General features: G+C 37.0%; 1 protein-coding gene across 3 annotated transcripts in view; it reads left to right on the forward strand.

Moving 5' to 3' along the window:
- LOC104696373 (putative RNA-binding protein Luc7-like 2) overlaps positions 1–21,371 on the forward strand; it is a 29,709-nt gene extending 8,338 nt beyond the window's left edge. Inside the window, exons 2-11 of one of the 3 annotated variants that reach the window (XM_039570952.1) lie at positions 21–91; positions 1,782–1,876; positions 11,276–11,374; positions 12,194–12,304; positions 12,961–13,104; positions 14,145–14,321; positions 16,340–16,431; positions 17,305–17,334; positions 18,233–18,427; positions 20,454–21,371. In XM_039570952.1, the coding sequence (XP_039426886.1) occupies positions 11,279–11,374; positions 12,194–12,304; positions 12,961–13,104; positions 14,145–14,321; positions 16,340–16,431; positions 17,305–17,334; positions 18,233–18,427; positions 20,454–20,646 (1,038 nt within the window). In that variant the 5' untranslated portion in view covers positions 21–91; positions 1,782–1,876; positions 11,276–11,278 and the 3' untranslated portion in view covers positions 20,647–21,371. The remainder of the gene's footprint in view (positions 1–20; positions 92–1,781; positions 1,877–11,275; positions 11,375–12,193; positions 12,305–12,960; positions 13,105–14,144; positions 14,322–16,339; positions 16,432–17,304; positions 17,335–18,232; positions 18,428–20,453) is intronic. The other 2 variants (XM_039570950.1, XM_039570951.1) reach the window with 2 other exon arrangements.
- The last annotated feature ends 300 nt before the right edge of the window (positions 21,372–21,671 follow it).

Raw genomic sequence — 21,671 nt, forward strand, 5'->3', positions numbered from 1 at the left:
CCCTTGTTTTATTTATAAAGGTTCAATGTATCTTTGCCTGCCTACATCAATCTGCAAGGGAGTGTCAGAAAGGCCCCGCATTCGCCGAGCCGTGAGTTATCAATAACTTTTCAGATGTGTTAATGAATGTGGAACAAGCGCAGTTATGTGTTTAAAAAAATAAAGATCCACCTCCTAAAAAGAAAAAAAAAAAAAGGAAAAAAAGAAGAGCAAAACTCTTTACTGCAGTAGCAGGCATGATTATAAAGGGATTACTCTAAATTTTTAGTAGTGTAAGTATAACTAAGCAGTAAGGTTGCCCTATAGAAAACCTATTGTTGAACTGCTTTGAAGCTCTTTGGTGTGTGGGTTACAGGTTGTAACTGTTGTATCCTGCAAGCAAATTAAGCATGTGTTGTTTATGGAAACTTTTGTTTACTTAAGAATCTGAAACATGGCCCATCTGAAAATGTTATATGTTAGCCTCCTATACATAGAACAGATATTTAAAAATCTGATTACATAGTAGTAAGAAAGGCTTGACTAAAAAGATACGGGTTTTTTATTCCTCTCTGTTGTCGTTAACCTCTGTAATGAATATGGCTTCTTGAATTGTTTAATAGATTCAAATCTAGAAATTTAGAGTTTTAAATCATGAAGCCATAAAAAAAATTTACTAACTGTGAAATGTATCTACACTCTTTAAAGTATTGGATGAAATGGAAGAGGCTGCTATCTTGAGTTCACTGTATTTCATTTTTTCTCCCAGCAGCCCTTCTTGCTTCAGTAATTCACCAGTAGGTTTTCAATTATAAGAGATCGTATCAAATTATGTTAAAAAAACAAAAAAAAGGCTGCATCCTTAGAGAGATTAAGGTGTTTTATCATGCCTGTGTCTTAACAAGAAGAGAGCCATTGCAGTGATCTCTCTTCTGAATTTCAAATAGTGACAATTATGTTATGACTCAAAGGGAAACATGTTCAGCCCTCATCCCCAGAGTACCAGCTGGTTACTTTGTTCTGAAGACTTCAGGTCTTGCTCCAAGAAGGGGTTATTTAACCTTGCAATTGGACCTCAGTGTCTGGGCAGGTTGATGCTTCTGCTGATGCAGGAGCTGCAACCTGCCACAATGAAGATATAATTAAGATGTTCCAGTCCAACAAACAGCATGTAGAAGAGAAAAGAGAAAAGGTTTATCATGTGGAGATACGCAAACACCTCTAAAATATTTTGCATATAGGCTATGCCCTTGTGTTTGACTGATCTTTTTTTCAGGTTTGTTTTTCATTCTTCTGCCAACTCTTTATGCTACCCATCAGATTTTAAAGGGTGCATTGCATCCAAGAGCAAAGTCATAAAATGAGTATCAGGTGGGATTTGGTGAAGACTCAATGTATATCATTTTGTGTTTATGAGGCTGCTTTTATATGCTAATCCTTGCATAGAAATACATCACTATTTCATGCAAAGTCTGAACAGAGCATTATAAAGCTCATTTAACAAATGCTATTGTATCAAAGTGTTTTTGAGCTAATACTGACTTTCTGGTTTCAAGCACTTTTCCTGCTGCATTTTTGAAGGGGAAGTGTGAGAGGATTTTTAAATAGCATTATAGAGCATTAAAACACACATTTGTGTTTTTGGTGTTACTTGGCAAAGAAGCATAGAGTGTTTTAAGTTCTAGTTTCCGTAGACCTTCACTATGTGACAGGGCACTGTTAACGCTTTGCATGTAACCTGCAGAATGTGTCTTGACTGCCTCCGATTTCTGACCTGGAATGTGCTGATTTCTGTACTGCAGGTGACACGACCCGTCAGCGAATCAAATTCAGTGATGACAGAGTGTGCAAGAGCCACCTTCTCAACTGCTGCCCTCATGATGTGCTGTCTGGAACTGTATGTAGCTAAATCTCGTGTTTTATTTAGATAAGAGTGGAGAAATTGAATTGCATTTGTTCTCTGTAGTATCTCCTTTAATTTCATGGTTTTCAGTGACTACCTAGCACTCTCTGGTAGTTCAGAGGAACTTTCATAAACAACTAATTTATGGGTTCTAAAGTTAATTTTTAGAATTCTTCTGTTCTATATGCTAATTATTACTTAAATTTTATTGTTTACTGTAACATGAAAAGCCAAATAATGTTACTTACATGAATTGCACTATAGCAAAGTGGCCTTAAAGTGGTACAGTTGCAAGAAATAGAAGGAAATAAAATGTATTGTATGCATAAGTTACGAAGTTACTTTCTTAAAAATTTATGTTGTAGTGGGAAAGTATTCCACGGATATATTTGTATAGAGGAGTATAGAGATTTTTCTTTCTTCAGAAATATTTTAATGAAAATAATTGAAAGTTCAAATAATTACATTTCTAAAAGTTTAGATAAGTTTAATATCATAGTTGACACTTACTGTACAATATCCAGTTACTGTGCCATTGTCATAAATTCTAAAGCAATTTTTAAATCTCCATTTATGACATATTAGTAACTTGTTTGACTTGGACTTTTGTGTACTCTGTAGTAGAAATTCCACTACCTGAGCATAGGAAACAAGGGGTTTTGACGCATGCCAGTAGCTTTGTCGGTGTGCTTGTACTTTCCCTTGTAGTGCATGTTTAAGGTAGCTTATTTTTTGTGAAAGGCAGGTGAGTGATGTTTCATTGATTATTTAACTGAATGTTTGATGATGTTAGAATAATTAATAGTAGAGAGATGGAGTATGATGATACAAGGGAGTCCCACATGCCTACTGTTCTTAATGCTGCTAGCGTAGCTTTTTTCACTGGTGTTGGCACTACCCTTTGGCACTGGGGAAAATGAGTCCTGGGAAATGTGTCTGAAGGATTATTTGAAGTGGTATTGTGTATCAATGTGTATATAGTTTTATTTTGAACTGGTTTGTGCATTACTGTCCAAAAAAAAATGGGGGAAAAGGGAGCAGAACAATGTGTTTCCACCCATCTGTTGTGTTGGATGGCGTTTTGGTTGCGTAGTGAGCAAAATAACTCCTGCTTGGGGGAGATTTGGGACGTACCAGTATGCTATAAAAACATACAAAGGGCATTGGTCATAATCCACAAGAAGAGACTTGTCAAAGATTCATTTGACAGCTTTTCATTGTGGTCCAATTTCTGTAAGCAAAGATTTCTAGAACAGCTGCAAGGAAGAAATGTTTATCTGTAGAACTATGAAAGTCATAGGTGTCATGCAGTAGCGCCTCTTACATTGCAGGTCAGTCGTGTAGGCTGGGGCAGCTGGCACAGTTTAAATCCTCACTGGAAGTTCTCATCAGCCTCATACCAGATTCTGCTGCGGCTCTTGGAATACTAAACAAAACTGCTTCTTTAGGGGATATTAATCTTTCCCTTCCTCATGCAATTAGTCATCCTGCCAGAAAATGTGTTCGACAATGTAAATCTGGGTCCAGAAAAACAATGACTAGTTTAATCCTTTTAGTGGGAGTAGTAGAAAGGGGACTCAAAAGAGACAGGCTTTACCTGGACCTTGTGATGTTCTGCTATTTACCTGGTCATAGATCTGCAGGAACGGACCTTCTCTCTTAACAGCAGTTTTTAAAAGGGCAAGAAATATGGAGTCTTACTGAACAGTTGGTCACTGATTTAGAAAATAACTGTGAAGTCCTCTCCAGAGTTTTGATAGGAAGATTTTGATGCATCTTCACATTCAAGATCTATAGGTAACAAAAGTTGAGTGAGTTTTTTTTAATTCAAGTTCCTGAATGCTCCTGAAAGAGTAAGTTCTCTGGGGATAATTTATGAGGTTAAGTCTCTACATTGACTAGATTATCAGTAAAATACTGGACGTGAATTGCCATTTTTTTGTGTGTCACAAGATGATCTACAATTTCTAGGTGCTGCATATTACTGTTCGTGTTTGCAAAACGGAGACTGCTATATCTTTCTAGTCCACCCACTCTTTCAAAAGCAGTCAAGGAGCACATTCACAGATAACACAAGACAAACAAAGTGACTCATATGAGTAGGCCCTGTTATTTTAGTGTGTTCTTTTCCCTTAATGGCCAAATTCCCAAAACTCTGCAAAGGCTTTGATTTCCCTTAACAATAAAAAGCCATGTTCCTCAGGATGCAGTATGTATTGGTAAAGGTAGTGCATGTATACTTTTTGATTAGGGATTTTATTTATGGATATGTTTTTGTGCTACTAAGTTTCTGGGTTTGTAGACTTGGCAATTTCAAGTCAGGCAGTCAGAGGTGTCTCTGCCTGGTGGAGGGGATGTTGTGTTGCGTTCTGGGAGGAGATAGGTAGAGTATTAGTTTGGATTTTTTGTGGCCTTATTCTAAGGGCAGTGGGAATAATGGGCTATGTGGAAACCATATGTAGAATACTGAATCTCAGCAGCAAAAATGCAAAGAAAGATAAAACTGTTAGCATCCTCTTTCAGTTTTATTAAATTCCAAATCTATAGTGCTCTGTGATTATCTTTTTATGTGAAATGTGTTCTGAAGTTCTGAAATGTGTTCTGAAATGAAGTTTGTGTGAGGCACATAGTAAACTAACTGGTAAGATCACAGAAGTTGTATTCAAGGTTGTAGGACAGTGTCTGTTTAGAACTTGCTTTTGACAATGCCTCTCACCAAAGCTATTTTTATTTTTAACTATCACTTTTTCATGTTTTGGTGCTCCGCTTTTTCATAATGATCACTTGGGCACCAGTTCACATACATAAGTCAGTGGTTTAAGAGTTTGCTCATTCATTTTGAGCTGAAAATTTTATAATGAGAAATTAGTAAGACTTTGTAAACCCTGGCTCATGAGACACTGAATAATTTGCCTACTTAAAGCTAGCTTTTTTTTTTTGTGCCTTTTTTTTTTTTTTTTTTTTTTTTTTTTTGTGCGCCATACAGGGTTAACTCTTAATTTTACCCTTAATGCTTGCTGATGATAAGACTATGGGGTTTTTGGTTGTTTTGGTTTGGGGTGAGTTTTTGGTTGTGAGTGTTCGGGTTTTTTCTTTACAAAAATGTTTGTTGATCCTTAATACGAGTTTGGGACTGAAGCTGCATATGTAGGAGTCAGATGACCCCCCCGTAATGGTATGAACCTGTTAAGCAATGTTCTCTGGATGTAACTAAGGTCTGTGCTGTCTTCTGCAGGTTTTACAAGATTTGTGTGTTTTCTCTACCTTTGTATGTTTGTGTATGAATAGGAGAGTACTAATGAAAACGACAAGGTGGGAAGATTTAAAACTAATACCTTTAATAAGGCTATTATTAAGTAACAATGTCCTGAATAGTTGTAGTAACCCAGTAGCTGTCTTGGAAAATCCCAACGCTTCTGCATCGATCTGGCTCTCTTATCAGCTTGATTGTGCTTCCTGGATGAAAAAAGGTTCACAAATATGGTCTTGCAAACAATGGTTGAGAAACTCCTATCTGCTCAGTGAATTAGTTTTGTGTTTATGTGTACTTGTTGAGACAAATTACTTCTTGCATTTTATTTATACAGACCTCAAAGTATGCTCTGTTGGCTCACCCTGCAGTTAAGCATATCTTCAGATGCTCCTAAATTTATTGCATGCAGCTGTTCAGGACTCTTACTGACTAAAACCACGTTAATCAAGACCTTGGTTTAGCAATATACTTGAATACATTATTAACTTTAAGCTTATTAGGAGTGGAATTCAGCTCCAAATTAAGACATCTAAATTTAGATTTCAGATGAGGAGCTAGGTGTTGAAGCTTCCACTGAAGTCAGAAGATACATTAAGCAGTGGAGCCTAGAAAAAGATGCAGTTTACCTGAGTATCCCTCTCAAGGTGGGCTGAATCCGTTAAGGCTCACTGAATGTACTGTCTGTATCTCCTTTTACTATGGAAGAGAAGTTTGGATAGTCCATGTGCAGATAGGTGTTAGTAAAGAGTTTTAATCTGTAGTCAATTTATTTACCGGTAGTCCCATTGGCTCTGGAACTATTTGCATGCTTAAAACTTGTGTTTTGGGGTGTGACTGATTTTATGCTGTACTTCTAGAAAAAGCATTAGAAGCTATTAGAAGGCATTGTGTCTGAGGGTATCAGCTTTTCAGTTCAGGGCTGATTTGATCACGTGAACTGCTTCAGCTTAGCAAATCAAATTAAATTACGCTTGCATAAGCTACCTCAGTTTGTAGCCTTCAGCCCACTGGTGATGAATTGTACAGTGCACTGTTGTCCTCTCAAGTGATCATGTCAGTCTCTTGAAATGTATTTTTAATTTCTGTGACCACCAGGAAGGTGAAGTGATTGTACCACATTCCATTTTAATGGGTTTAACTTATTGCAGTGAAAAGGGGAGTTGTTACTTTCTGCATGGTTATCAACTTCAGTGTTAGTATATTTTATAGTCATGCTACAAAAACAAATACTATGTAAACACTGAAATATTTAATAAGAAGAAAGACCACTGCTAATTTTGGTAGTGAAGATCTAAGATGTTGAAGTCTTGAGAAGTGAAACTATGGTTACATAGAGAAATGTCTTTTAAAAAGTATTATACTTCGGCAGATACCTGGAATTCAGGGGTTACTAAGGTCTTCAGTTTAATAATTTCTGCATCTTTTTTGCTCAGCATTTCTTTCCTGCTAGTGAAGTCCTACAAAAGTCAACTGTTAGTGGAGTCACAGGACTTAAATCCCTTTCTAAATACATGTTGCCTACAAGAAAGGATGAACTTTATCACAAGTCTAGAAATCTGTTCAAAACAAAACTGGTAGTGCAGCTGAAGAATGAGTTCCAGGATTAGGAAGATCTCAGCAAAGAGTCTATCTTCAGCTTCTTTTTATCAGTAGTAAGTGTTCTCATACAAACCCTGGTAGTGCCTTGACAGTTTGGTAAAAGAATAGATGTGGTTCCTTCAGTATAAATTTTTAGCAATGTCAGATCTTTCTAAGCAAACAAACAAACAATTCTCCTCTTGCTGAATGTGAACTGCTTTGGTATCTTTATATCTAAAAAGAAATATCTACATCAACACTGCCCAGAGTATCTTCTTTCAAAAACCTATCAAAGATACTTGCTGTTTTTAGAAGCATTTGATAGTTTGTGCTACTGTGTCACACTTGGCTCAACATCAGCCCTTTCTGTTTTAAGTACCTTTAGCTTTTCTGTGCTCTTTCCGCGGGGGGGGGGGGGGGACCCCACCTTAATTTCGTGTTCCAGAAACAGCATCACGTCAGGGTTTAGTTTCCAATTCAGTTATTTGTCAGGTACTCAGAGTGCACATTTATTTTGCACATAAACTCTACAGATTCTCTATTGCAAGATCCTTGGCCAGCTCTTCTTGTCAACCCATACTTAACTCATGTGATAATTTTTTTTTGTACCTGATTTGATTGAAGCAGTGCTATGCAAACTAATTGTGTGTAATCCCTATTTCTTTATTATACCAAAGGCATTCTGTCTATTTCGTGGATGGGATGACAAAAATGGTTACTAAATCTTTTCAATATGAAGTTTTTTAAACCTCAGCTCTGGGAAATCAAGCAGCTTTAATTGCCTGTCTAACACTGAGAATAATTTTTTTTTTTCCAGAAAATAGTCAGCAAGTACTAGAAGGCACTAGTTTCTTAAGCAGAATTCAGCAATAACAAAAGGACTCCTGATATCCTGCTTTGTATGTGGTTACCTAGACTAATCTTCAGCAATAACTTTCATTTGCAGTAAAGAGTCTCCAAATATATAGGCTTTTTTTCAGGTTTTAATCTCAGTAAAAGTGCAGAAAACTGCAAAAAGACCCAAAGCATGGCTTAGCTTGCTCAATGAAGTTTAGTTACATCTAGCTTGGAGACTTGGATATTTTCACCTTTCTTTGTGTTGTTCATCTGAACTCCTCTGTAAATCACTTTCAAGTAGTGTAAGTCTGTCTGAAAGTCAGTGTATTGACAGTGAAAAAGAGTGTAAGCTTCTTCTTTTTAAGCCTTCCATTAACTCAGTGTCTGAATGTGGGTCTCCCTCTTAGCCATCTTCTTTTCAAATGTGATTGATCTTTAAATGGCTGACTACCAATGCTTGTTCTTTGCCTCTGGGGGGGAGGGCATGTCTTGGCACCAAATTGCAAGGTAGACTTGTGGAAAAGGAAAATAATGTGCCTTACTGTATCTTCTGTCCATTTTCATCTGCTGTCCATCTACTTTGCAGCTACCCATATTATACCAGATTAATACAAGCTGCTCTGTGCTTATTGAGGTTCTTGGCAATCGTGATACAGCATAGACTTTTGACAGTAATGAATCATCCCCAGGATGAGTTGTCTCTGCCTGATGTTGCATAACTTAGACCAGCAGAAGTGCTTTTCAGCTTGTTTTTGCATTTAAATGCAAACTTATTTAAGAATTTTAAACATGATGCATTTTTTATATTTCTCTACATTGGGGTTTGCTAATAGAACTCTTATGAAAGACATTTAGTGGTATTATTTCTGTGAAGACTTTCAAAAGGTTACCCAGGACTAGTATAGGCTGTTTTAAGGAGCAGTTCCAACAATGATGTAATTTCTTCAGCAGCAAAACTAATGATAAAGAATCCTTTTCTCTTGTGCCTGCTTGTTCTTGCTCCCTGTCTGTTATGCTGTGCGAGTATTTAGAAGGCAGTGCTGTTGGGTCAAACGGGGGGAGGAGAGCCAAAATTTCTTTTCTTGTGATTGAAGCATCTAATAAAAAGGAATCCTTTTTAGCACACTCCTTGTCCCCCAAAATTTCCATTAACATTACTGAAGGTTTTCAACAGCTTTTGAATTTGCTATCTTGATACTGTAAGAGACCCCAGCTTCTTCCACTACTGTGTTGTCCTCTACATGTTGCCAGCACATTGTGTGGCTGCCCAACAGGTTGGACAAAGGCACACTGCTAAAAAATTTGCCTCTGTGTTTGGTTTGCTAAGATACTTTTTACCCAGTCAGTACCCAGATTGTGTTCAACAGCACAGGCAGATGTGCCAGCCTGGAGTGGCACAGCACAGGGATAAGAGGAGGACAGAACGTTTCTCAGTAGTAATGCTGGCTCAGGCTAATTACCATCCTTTCAGGCTTTGGATTCACGATTCTCGGGAAGAAGCAAAGAAATCAGGAAATGTACTGTTTTGTGGAGGTTAAATCCAACCCAAACAGAGAGAAGCATAAAACACATGTAAAGTGAACAGCGTGTCATGGTAGTGTTATGGGGATTCTGGGGTCTTTTAGTGTGTGATGGAATTTTATTTCATGCATTTATTCAAAGTGTATGCAGCTTGCATCTTAGAATAGTGGGGTGGTTTTTTGCTGTGGTGGATGTGTTTCAAGCTTTTTGCCATTGTATTCAGACCTATTCAAGTAAGTCACTAGACTTACCATTTTTAACTTAAGTGTTTAACTTCAGACAGGCTTGGCCTTGTGTTTTACAGTTTAGCCTTAAAGACCTTATTCAGTATAAGAAATGAATCAGTATAAAGTTGATCTTTTTGTAATTTTAGGATAATTTTTAAGTGTCTAATTTTCAGATAATTTTAAAAAGTTCTTTCACATTGCTCTCCAAGTATTGAAGTACTTTCCTGAAAAAATGCTTCAGTTTCAATAGTGTCGGCATGACTTGGAAAGAGACATCTATAATACATAGCTCAGCTTCAAGGTCTTTGTGGATTTGCGTCAGTTAACAAAATTGCTGAGGTCCTGTATAGTTGCAAAAGGAAAAACTAATCTTTTCCTTCATCATTGCAGTCAGATGTTCCCTATTGCAATCAAATGTTTTCTGGAAAACAGATTTATGGTGGCTGAAGGGGATTTAAATAACTGCAGTTTATAAAACAACTTTTCAAGTTCAAAATTCTTTGTTTTACTGGTGTGTTTTTTTTTTCTCTATCTGAAACTTCTATATGAAATAAACCAACAACTTCCATAAAAGTTAATGGTTTCATTGGAAGTCCCAAGTAAAAATTTGAGAAGACTAAAATAATTGGGGTTTGTGTATTTTACTATACTTAGGAAGCTTGGATTGTTTACTTAAATCAAGTGTTTTATTTATTAAAAACAAGCAAACAAAAACCCAACAAAACCCTCACTCATTTGGCTTGCAGCACTTTGTGAGTTAACATTCATCTTCTATTTACAAAACTCACAATGCAAGTTATTAATTATTTTAGGTTTAGGTTTAAAATTATTTTTTAACTACAACAGTAACAGCTTTTTCAATCAGAGTTCAATTTTCATCATGCGCTTTCAGTGTTAAGAAAGGATTAATTCTTCTTAATATTAAGTGAGCAGTGCCAAGAGCAGACTTAACTGAAACTCTGCTAGTTTTAAGTGCTGTAAATCAATCACATCCAATGACTCTACATCAGCCTGTGCTTTTGCAGAGAGGTTGCTTTGGGTTTATTCAATTTTGTTTCCATTACAAATTGGTTGGGGTGGTTGGTTTAGGGGGTGGGGGGGGTGGAGTTTGGTGGTTGGTTGTGGGTGGAGTTTTTTCATTTGTTTTTTGTCAAGTTCACATTGCTCTTGGTTACCAGACTTGCCATGAACAGACTGAATTAGAATTTCTTATGCTGTTTCCTATGTAAAATTCAATTTATAACCAGTATTTGTTACCTAGTAAGATCTGGGCACTTTCCTCAGTGGCACTGTATGCAAGATCAGTGATGCAGCCTACTTGCTTTTTACGTTCATGCTTCCTTCCTGCCCTTTCTAGAATGGTTTTAGATTACAAGTGGAATATCTGTACTTTTTCTTCCATGGTTCTTGAACGTGGTCCAACACTCAGCTCGTCTTCACTCATTTGCAAAATGTTTTGCAGGGATTTGATTTTTGGCTGTCTTATTTGAAATGTTTCAAGAATGTTTTTTAAGCAGCACTTACAATGGTGCTGTGGTTATATCTCTTTCAGGTGATGAATATAACTGAAACACATTATCATAGAGTGTGCAGACAGGTTCAGGTCAAGAATTTGACCATTTAATTGCCAGTTATTTTCATGGAACTTGTTTCTGCTAAACTGTTCAAGTTCAATACATGATGTTCCACTTCAGTCACTTTTTTTGAACTTCTAGTAAAACAGCATTTTTGCAGGACATCAATGATGTTTTGTAATGCAAACAGCCATCATGATAAGTTGTTCATTCTCTCTGGTTCTGTTATTTCTTGATTTGTGCATATCTGTCAAAGACCTATCATCTTATAGCTTTGTTAAACTCTCATTCCCACAGAAGAGATTACTTGCTTCAGGATATTTGACTGTTAAAGAAAATCATGCTAACCTTATTCCTTGTAACACTTCTGAAAAGTTAAACCACATTGCCTTTGTCTTTTCAGAGAATGGACCTTGGAGAATGCCTGAAAGTGCATGACCTGGCATTAAGGGCAGACTATGAAATAGCATCCAAAGATCAAGATTTCTTCTTTGAGCTTGATGTATGTATTTTGTCTTAATGGTGCAGAGGAAGCATTAGTTTGGGTACCTAGGTGGATAAATTGAGCAACAGATGTTAAGTTTTGGTACAGACTGAAGGAAGACTTTTGAAAAGCAATTTTATAAAGAGGCAGAAAAACTCTTGGCACACTTACATGAAGATACTTGCCTCTTCGTGATTATATGCTAATTTGTGTGGTAGTCATCTCTAGGTAGAACTGTTAACAGCCTCTCAGAGTATCATAAACCTGAGTGCTGTCTTAGTGTTATCAAATAGCAAGCAAATGTTAAAGCTGTGTCTGCTTTGAAGAGAGTTTTAAATTCTACACTTAACAAAAGTAATTTTGCATTGGAGATTTGTTTTGAACTCCCAGCTAGGAAGTTGGTCTTTGCTAGGACAAAAGGGTTTGGGTTTTTTAATTGTTATTTGGAGGGATGGTTAATATACTTAATAGCTTAAAATCCTAGTGGAAAAAAGCTTCAGTATTGCATGTAGTGGGTGGATGAAGTGATCCTGAATAGATTTTCAAGAATTTTAATGCCTACTAGAAATACTCACTTCTTCTTTGAGATGTCTTAAGACAGATTCACTTCCAAATCTCTGCAAATACTTAGAAACTATGACAATGTGTAGACTATAATTTTTTAAACCGTTTGTATTAATATGTATGATTAGTCAGCATAAACTGGTAGATTATTGTTTCACTAATCACTAATAAAAACTTGCAAAAGTGAAGCTTTAATAAACTTAAGAAGCCTTACAGCTAATGAAATATTTATATTCTTGACAGTGTTGATCCTTGTTCTTATTGATGTTTTAGGCAATGGACCACCTGCAGTCATTTATTGCAGACTGTGACCGGCGAACAGAAGTGGCTAAGAAAAGACTAGCAGAAACCCAGGAAGAGATCAGTGCTGAAGTTGCAGCTAAGGTAAGCATGTCAAACTAGTTACTGCTGTCTTTTTGAAGGTCAGTTTTTCTAAGGAGCCAGTTCCAAGTTTTGAAAATATATCAAATCTAAGAATTCATAGTGAAGAGAGGGGAAAAGTAATACATTTTCTCTATCCTCCCTAAAATTGCCTTTAAGGCACAGAAGGGAACACAGGGAAGAGACCTCTCTGATGTTTTTGACCTCAGGAAATGTTTGCAATTCTTGTACTTTTTGACGCAAACTTCTTCCAAAAAGTAAAGAAAAATCGATGTACTTTTCTCTAGATCTTTTTTGAATGGAAAAAAAACCACCACCCTGTCATTTTTCTGCACATATATGCAAATGCTAGGAGGAATGGTTGTACAAATATTAATTTTCCAAGACTGCAATAGGCTGTATAGACAACAGCGTGAATTACTTGAAGTTTTGTGAACAAAATCCTTTCCCGTTACTGTACATAGGCTTGGTAGCTTAGCCTTTTTCTTTGTTTTTTGCAGAGAGGCGTTTTCTGTTTCACTTTTACTTGGAGAAGTTCTCTCTGCATGTTTCTGTTAATTCTATCCTTCCAATTTTGCGTATCATAACTCAGTAGTAGTTCAGATTGTTCTCCATAATTAAAAGCATTTCCTGTGTTAAGCTTTTCCTTGTCTTTCAAGGCTGAAAGAGTTCATGAATTGAATGAAGAAATTGGGAAACTGTTGGCCAAAGTAGAACAGCTCGGAGCTGATGGGAATGTGGAAGAATCTCAAAAAGTAATGGATGAAGTGGAGAAAGCTCGGGTAAAGAAGAGAGAAGCAGAAGTAAGTTGATTGTGTAAGGCTTGGGGGATGGAGAGGGCAGGGTCAAATATTAAATTGCTTGGCCTCTGTGTAATGCAGGACATCTTATCTCTGTCACTTCCTTAGCTAATTGCTTCATTTAAAACTAAAGAAATTGCTTTGTGGCACCCTGTACAGTTAAAGTTTCTACCCTTCGGTACACTCCTATACTATTAAAATTATACTTCCTTCCACAAATGCTGCAGTTATCCTAGTTTGGCTGTATTGGTCAGTATCTGTGGACACTACCTTTGTGGCTGTGATGGTTGCACTGACCTGGTTTGGTCTCACGGCTCTTGCTGTGGCAACCCTGTTATAACCTCATGCTGTGCTGATGTGACTCGTACTGGAAAGCTTCAGTGAAGTGATCCGTTGTCCTCACTAAAAGAGAGCTCATGTCCTGTGTATCAGGAAAGTCAAAATGATCGTTGTAATGTTCAGGTGATAGAAGTCACCAAGAGCTTTTCCATATTGTATTATACAAAGGTACTGAAATTTCTAGTATCTGCAGTTGTTTCCATAGTACCAGAAGGATTGCTGGCAGTCTTGCTGGTCTGTCATCTGAATGTCTTTAATGTGTTTAATTAGTGTCTAAAATGCAGATAGATTTCTCAGGAAACTAATACTGTTTTAAATGGGGTTCAGAATTAAAGCTGGCATAGTATTTTCATAATACGTTAACATAGTAATTGTAGTGTTAATGTGTATTCATTGTTGTACATGAAAAAGTTGCTCATCCTTCTATGTAATATAATCTTAACATAGTAATTGCCCCACTTTTTTTTTTTAATTTTAAAAGCCAGTTGCTGATGCCCTACCTTTAAATATGTTCCATTTTCAAAATAAGGAAATGTGCTCTGTATCTTAATGAGACAGTTGGTTTATGAATAGTGTGAATTAACTAAAAGGTGTTCTGGTGTACATTGTATTTGGTTATTTGTAGTGTATCTTTGGTAAAGTGTCATCTTTGTGTTTATGTGCGTTGAGAAGTAACAGCAAATGCTTTTTTTTTTTCCCCCTAGGAAGTATACAGGAATTCTATGCCTGCCTCCAGCTTTCAGCAGCAGAAGCTACGGGTTTGTGAAGTGTGCTCGGCTTATCTTGGTCTTCATGACAATGACAGACGACTTGCTGATCACTTTGGAGGAAAACTACATTTGGGATTTATTGAAATAAGAGAGAAGCTTGAGGAACTCAGGGTAAATGATTCTTAATTTTTTGTGTGTGCTCCTACTTAATTATTTGCCAGACAACCTTAATGGAATTTGTCTTTCTGGGTGTGTGAATTTTTTTCATATCACTTTAAACTTTTGGATTTCATTAGCCTAAAAACACTAAATGTTCTAATTTAACATCAATTACCTGGATAGATTTGTAAGATGACCTCTTTTGCACTGAGGTATATTAAAACACACATTCACAGTAATGCATGTTGGGAACAAAGAGCTTGAATCACTTGTAAAATGGAGAACTGTATTTTGAACGAACAGCAATGTTGAAACAGACTTAGCAGTCATGGGAGATAGCCAAATGAACTTTGCTTTTAGCTAGATTATTGATCTCCTAAAAGTAATAAGGAGACTCTTGAAAATACAAGAGCATGTAGTAAGGAGGATGATAACACTTGGAAAAGCATTCCAAAAAATGTAAAGAAATGCTTGGAACTCAAAACAACCTGCTGTATGTTGAATGACTAAAACTCAATTTGTTTATTTTATCTGGACAAAAATTAGGAAGTGACTTTGAATAGATTCCAACAACTCAACGCTGTAGCTATCCAAAGTGGGAATACAAATTATGTATATCTTGAAGTCAGAAATAATTGCTATGGGGAGGTTGCATGTTCTCTAGAGCTTGAACATTTAAAATCCAGTTGGAATATTATAACCTATCTTGACCAGAAATCATATGCTGGAAGAAAGACACTGGAATGACATTCTGGACTTCCAGTTTTCAAGAGAATGGATATGAACACTGATGCCATTTATGACCTTAATGTACAAATTACGGAGTTCACAGCTCAATTAAGCATTTTAACTGTAGAAATCACTAAAGACAATAGCTAAATTGGTTGAAGCCCTGAAAGCAGAAATTGCTGCTACTGGATTTGAGTAAATTGACTTGGTTTATGTTTTGTAATATTCCAGCTGTCTTGCATGGGTACTGTGACTTACCCTTCAGAGAGCCTGACTCTTTCTGTTGATGATGTTGGCAATCTAGGCTCCTAAATATAGCTGGTGTAACTTAAATCTTAGACCTTAGAACAGGTCATGTGTGCTTCCTCTCATCCCTCCATGAAATTATGCAATGAGTCACTTGAACAAGAAACCTTGCTTGTAGTTAAATTGCTGATGTTGTACAAGGAAATATAGATATAATTTGACATAAAGGGTTGAAATAACTGATTATTTTCACCATTTGGAAAAAAATATGCATGGATAACTATTTCACATTCCCAAAGCATCAATAAATTAGTCTTTCGAAGTGCTTTGCTAACAAAGAAAGAAAACAATAACTATCCCCTCCTTCCTCAGAGCTCTCCTCAGAGATCTAATCAAGATGCTGCTGGGGCAATTCCACCTCTCAGAAGAAGGTCTTTACAAAGAGTTGAATTTCTTGCATCATGTCCAGAAGGTGGCAAGACTTGGGTTTGGCCAGATCTCCAGTTGTGAGTTCCACATCTGAGGGCCCTCTACTGAGCGTGCCTTGTCCCCAGTAGTAGTGAGTTCACCCTGGGGGCTGTCAGCTGAAGCATCTGCTCTAACTTTGTCCCACAGTCACAGTACAGAAACAAGTAGCCTCAAAACTTAGGTGTCGGCCCAACCAAGTCCTTTAAGAAACAATTAGCTCTCCCAGTTCTGATTCCTTTCTGCCTTTCCCCAGTGTCCAAAATACGATAGGATTGGCATGGAAACTCTCACATTAAAGGCATGACTTACTGTTCTGAATTCCCTTTTATTAAAAACTTAAATATTTAACTCTGCATATTTCAGGTCTTCATGTAACACACACATGCAGCTCTTCTGCAATAACTTCTGTTTCTTCAAGAAAAAAAAATACATGTATATATACTGAGGAAGAGAGTGGGAATAATATACACAAGGAAAAGGGGATATGCCTGAGGGAAAGAACTGAATGTGAACTGTCTAGATTATTCTTATAGCACCTTCATGTGAGAAGTTTTTAAATATAACTTAATACCTTCTTTTGCTTTTAGAGGATTGTGGCTGATAAACAGGAGAAACGAAATCAAGAGCGTCTGAAACGCAGAGAGGAGAGGGAAAGAGAAGAAAGGGAGAAACTAAGGAGGTAGGGATCTGTTTTAATTGCATGTACATTATGACCTGTTTATGTTTAATAAGAAAACTGTGATATAGTTCATACACAATTCTAAATTTGCAGAATTACAATAGTTTGCATTCCTTGGAAACTTACAAGGATTGAGATGGAACTTCATTCTAAATCTTAAAACATGGAATTGTTTTCATAAAAAGCCTTTTTAAAAGCTACTGATAGTATTTTTTCTACATATTTGAAAAAAGGGGTCTTTAAATTAGATAATTTTCAGGTGTGTACCTTGTTTTCAGACCTGACAGATGTGAGCTTACACACATATGAGCTCCTTACATCTCTTAGCAATTTTCTTCATAGATGTTAGAAATCTTCCTTATTGGAAGTAGCTGAATGTATGATTAAGGAAAGCAATTCCCTGTTCTTCTATGAAATAGTGGCTTACAAGCCTTGTGGGGCTAGAGTGGAATGGAACCTGAGCCACAGTTCTCTCAACATGTTACATTTCAGAGGTTAACAGTGTGAATTTCTGAAATCTCTTGCAGTCTGGTACTATTTGCCTGTCAGGAAATAAGGGAATACTGACTTCAACTGTAAGCTTTTTCTGTGGGAGGGATGTGAATTAAAAAGCTGGTTAGATACTCTTCTGGGTTTCTAGTAGGGTAGTCTCAAAAATAAATTTTAAAAAACCCAACCAACACAAAACAAGGATGTGTTTCCTGATAAATACGTTACAAAGATGTTGACATCAAATAAAATGCCTTTAAATACGTGCTACTAAAACAAGAAATGACATAACAGGTCAACTAGTCTGGTTTATTATTACTAAATTGCACTTTATTTGATAGTGAGATTCTCTTAAGAAAAATTACTATTTTCCATTTATTTCAGGTCCAGATCCCACAGCAAGCATGCCAAAAGGTATATAAATCTGCAGACAAGGAATACCAGCGGTGAAGTTAGCCTTTCACAAGCTGGAACATTTTAAGTTTGTCTAGCACTGTTAGTTTAAGATGTCCATCTTTACAAACAAAGCTTTCTGTTACATAGTCATCTCTCTGTGTGTTTGTACACTATTTATCACCATGCTACTGAGTTTATACATCTACATCTATTTTGTGGCTACTACAATGCAGCTTCATGTCCTAGGTAACACTTCAAACAGAGAATTGCTTTTTCTTTCAAAAGCTTCTGGCTAGTACCTTTTGGTGAAAGCCCATGTTTTCAAAATCCTAAGCACCAGGTTAACTCTTAAGAGATCACCCATGAATAGTATGAGTGTTCTTTCAAATCTACACAGTTTAAGGTCAAAGTTTGAGGTATGATTGCAAAGTGATTTGGGGAAGAAAAAAAAAAACTAAATTTGTATAGTGTTTAGAACCTTCCAGACTAGTTTTGTTGTTGTAGCTATGGGGAACAATACAGCCCAGTTTTTAAAGAACATCATAATACATAGATTCTGGCAGATGATCCCTGTCACTGCATCATGAAGTTCTACAGCTTTAACTGATAAAGACACTATTTTAAATATTTTTTTCATATTTTTATTTGCTTTCAGGAGCCTGAATTGGCTATGCTGTAGCCATACAGTCATGAATTAACTATAAAATTGTCTGCATTAGTGAAAAAGGAGTTTGTAGCCTTTCTAATGTTGCTTTCCCCGTCTGTTTGCCTGTGATCAGACACTGCAACGGCTCTGAACACTGCAGGCCATTCTCTATACAGATGTGCTTACACATAGAGTGCATAACGTTCACAGCACACTGGTAAGAGTAGCTGGATGAAAGCAGTGGGTGGTGTAAGCCCTCTCTGTTCCTAGATCTAGGTCCCGAGATCGCCGCAGACACCGGTCTCGCTCAGCCTCGCGGGAACGGAAGAGAAGGACTCGATCCAAATCCCGTGAGAAGCGCCACCGCCACAGGTCCCGCTCCACCAGCCGCAGCCGGAGCCGCAGCCATCATAGAAGCAGGCACAGCTCCAGGGAGAGAAGCCGAGAACGCAGCTCTAAAAAGAGGTGAATGCTGCCCTAGAAATAAATGGCTTTTCCTAACACACAATGAGAATTTTCACACTAAATTAAGTTTATGCCTACTACTTGGTAATTTAAAGACACTTCGAGTCTGTCTCAGATTTCAGTTACAGCTTCGACATATTTATGATTTAACACACCAGACTGATCTATTTTCTTTTTTTTAATAACAGTAACAGGGTTATATATTATTTCTGTTCTGGATGAGTGCTACAGAGTATTGGTGTCCGGTTGATAATACCAGTTTCCTGAAGCATAGAAAGTGAAAGAGTTGATTTTCATTTGAACCCAGGGATATCAGCAGTAATCTTACTGTCATATATTCAGGTTTTCCCTTGGGCTCTTGTTCCCAACACCAGAGCCCGTCTATTGTGTAGTGCACCAGATAAAAACAAGTTCACATATGCCTGAAAATAAACTTGTTGCATTGCATCTGAAGATACTGCTTTGCAAGGACCTCTCCTGGAAAGATTACTGCAGGGGGCAGGCTGGGGCTTTTGCTTTTGAATGATGCAGTTGCTGTCTGCTCCTGAGGATTGGCTGGCTTATTTTACATGAATGAGCATAACTTAAAAGAGTTGGGATTACACAACGAGGCATTTCGTGGGGAGGTCTGCTCATAAACAGGATTCCTTTCTTGTATAGGTTACCCACCGTGGCATACTTTGAGGGCAGTACAGTGATAGGGTGCCCAGTCTTAAAACCCTGAGACTGTTGACCTGCAAGAAGATAAAAGGTCAGGTTTGGAAGTGGCCACACATGCAGGGCTTATAGTTCAAATTATTTCAGGAGTAAGTAATCTTTGTTACTTCTGCAGGGGACTTGGACACAAGATACTTGATAAACAGTTGTACTAAGATGAACCTCTTATTTGGCATGTAGCTTCTCTTCTGTGATATGTAGTTTGTGGAATAGGGGTAATGCTTGTGGATCTTAGTGATTTTTGCAAGTACTAAGTCTTGCAAAACACTACATTGTAGGGAAAACAATCTTTTCAGATGAGCGACCAACACGGAAGGTCACTTCTTTGTAAGCTTACAAAAGGAAATTAATACAGGAGCATTTTGCAGACCTTAGTTTTGAAGCTTTGAGGTGAAGTGACAGTAACTTTCTGTAAGTGGAGAGAGTACAGTCTCACTGTCCTGTCCCATGTACCAAACTTTTGGCTAGGAAATGATTGGCTAGCTTTATAGCATGCTGTTAAGATTTTCTGTAAAAGTCTGTATTAGAATATTTTGTGATTGCAGTACATGGTAAAATACAGATGCAGTGTTTTTCAACAACAGATCTAAGTACATCTGTAAGTGAATATAGAGGAGGATGTCTAATCCATTTTCCTCCCATACAAGTAGCTAATTTAATTCAAAACTACATAGTTTGTTTAACAAAACAGGTCTTTGCTGACTCCATCATAAAGGTTTTGAAAATGCTTATTTATCAGAGTAAAATATCTAAAAAGAGCACTACCCCAACCTTTCAAAGTCACACGAGGATTAATACTTGTAACAAAATATGGTTGTAGAACAGATTCCAGATTTGGTTTGTATTTGTCATATAGTAGCCTCCCTTCCAGAATTATGCAAGTTAATTTCCCCTCGCTTTTAAGCAAACTCCTGGTTTTAAACATGTTTTTTTTTAAGTTTGTAATTTATATGTCTGAGGCTACACACTATTCTTAAACAAAAGACTGCAGATGAGAAATTTCAGCTAAACTCCAGTTAATGCAAACTAGGAGGTGGAGGCTGAAACTAAGAGATGTAGGGAAGCACATTGAACTTAAATCTGGGCTCTGTAATAAATGTAGATTAAATCCTACCTCAAAGTACTTGTCTTTTGAAGTGGGAAGTAGGAAAGGGAGAAGGGTAGAATGATTTGATGTCTTCTCATACACTTCTATTTATATAAATCTAAAGCTGGGTTGGAAAAAGAGGAAAAATATAAAATCTAAATGCTGTTTGATAGCTACCAATTCACATCTAACTCGAATTCTCAAATACACTGCACCTTCCAGATCCTCTAAAGAAAGATCTTCCAGAGACAAAGAGCGTTCGAGAGATCGTGATAGAACATCCCGTGATAAAGACAGAAGCTCGAGGGAGAGGTCGCCGCGGGATTTCAAAGACAAGAAACGTTCGTACGAAAGCGCTAATGGCCGATCGGAAGAGCCGAGGAGCTCAGAGGAGCGTGAAGCAGGGGAGATATAACTGGCTGTATATTCACCTGATCTCTAGCTTCCTATGGAGTTGCATACTTTGGTTTAGTTTACAGTTGTTCAAAGGGACACCAGTGAGCAGTTCCAACACTGATCCAACTAGGGTAGATGTACAGTATATAAAAGTGGTTATAACAAAGTCAGAATTAAACCCCATGATTTAATGATGCCTAAAGCTGGGTCCTGGACTTCCACCAAGTTGTAAAACTTTTCTGAAAGATTGCTCTTTATTCAGGACAACAGTTTTATGTACCAAGATGCAGATCTCAATGTTTTTAATCTCCTTTCCAATACAAGTTAGTGAACAAATTATATTGTACTACTTGCCTTGGGTGCTTTTGAACCTTTATAAATTCTCCAATTCTGCTCCAGTCAAAACAGCAGCATTGAAAGGTTGTATTTGGGGGAATTTTTTTTTTTGTTTGCTTTTTTGTAAGAGGGTGGGTGGATATTAACTTTTACTCTAAGGTTATGTTCCCAGTGTTGGGCTTTATTTTTGTTTGGGATCCTAGGAGTTGATTACAGTGGGAGCATTTAGACAGGAATGTGTGCTGGAGAAAGCGGAAATGTCTTTTTACAGTGCCTATTTAGACTTGGAAATTGAACAGCTGTTGCATTACATCTTTTTTATTTCTACTTAAATTTTGAAATCAAAGCCAGTCCCATATCTGTACCATTTGATTGGTATGTGTTCAATATATTTGTTTTTTTCCATAAGGACTCTTTCTGCTTTTTATTGTGGGGTACATCTTTAATTGTATTAAAACAAACAAAAAAACCAGCAACAACAAACAAAAATTAAGAACAAAAGAAATAAAAAAAATAAAAAAGAAACCATATTGTCCAGTAACTTAACAAGGATGTACTGGTCTCTTAAGGTGGCTAACTAGCCATTCAGTCTTTTAAAAAATATCTGGTTATTAGAGTTTTTAACACACAGATGGGCTCTAGGAGAAGCAGACATTCTGCTTACAATCCTGATTATCCTAAAATCTTCAAAAGCAGGAACATGTGGAG

The sequence above is a fragment of the Corvus cornix genome, chromosome 1A (genome assembly GCF_000738735.6).
Source record: "Corvus cornix cornix isolate S_Up_H32 chromosome 1A, ASM73873v5, whole genome shotgun sequence".
NCBI classification, from domain to species: domain Eukaryota; kingdom Metazoa; phylum Chordata; class Aves; order Passeriformes; family Corvidae; genus Corvus; species Corvus cornix.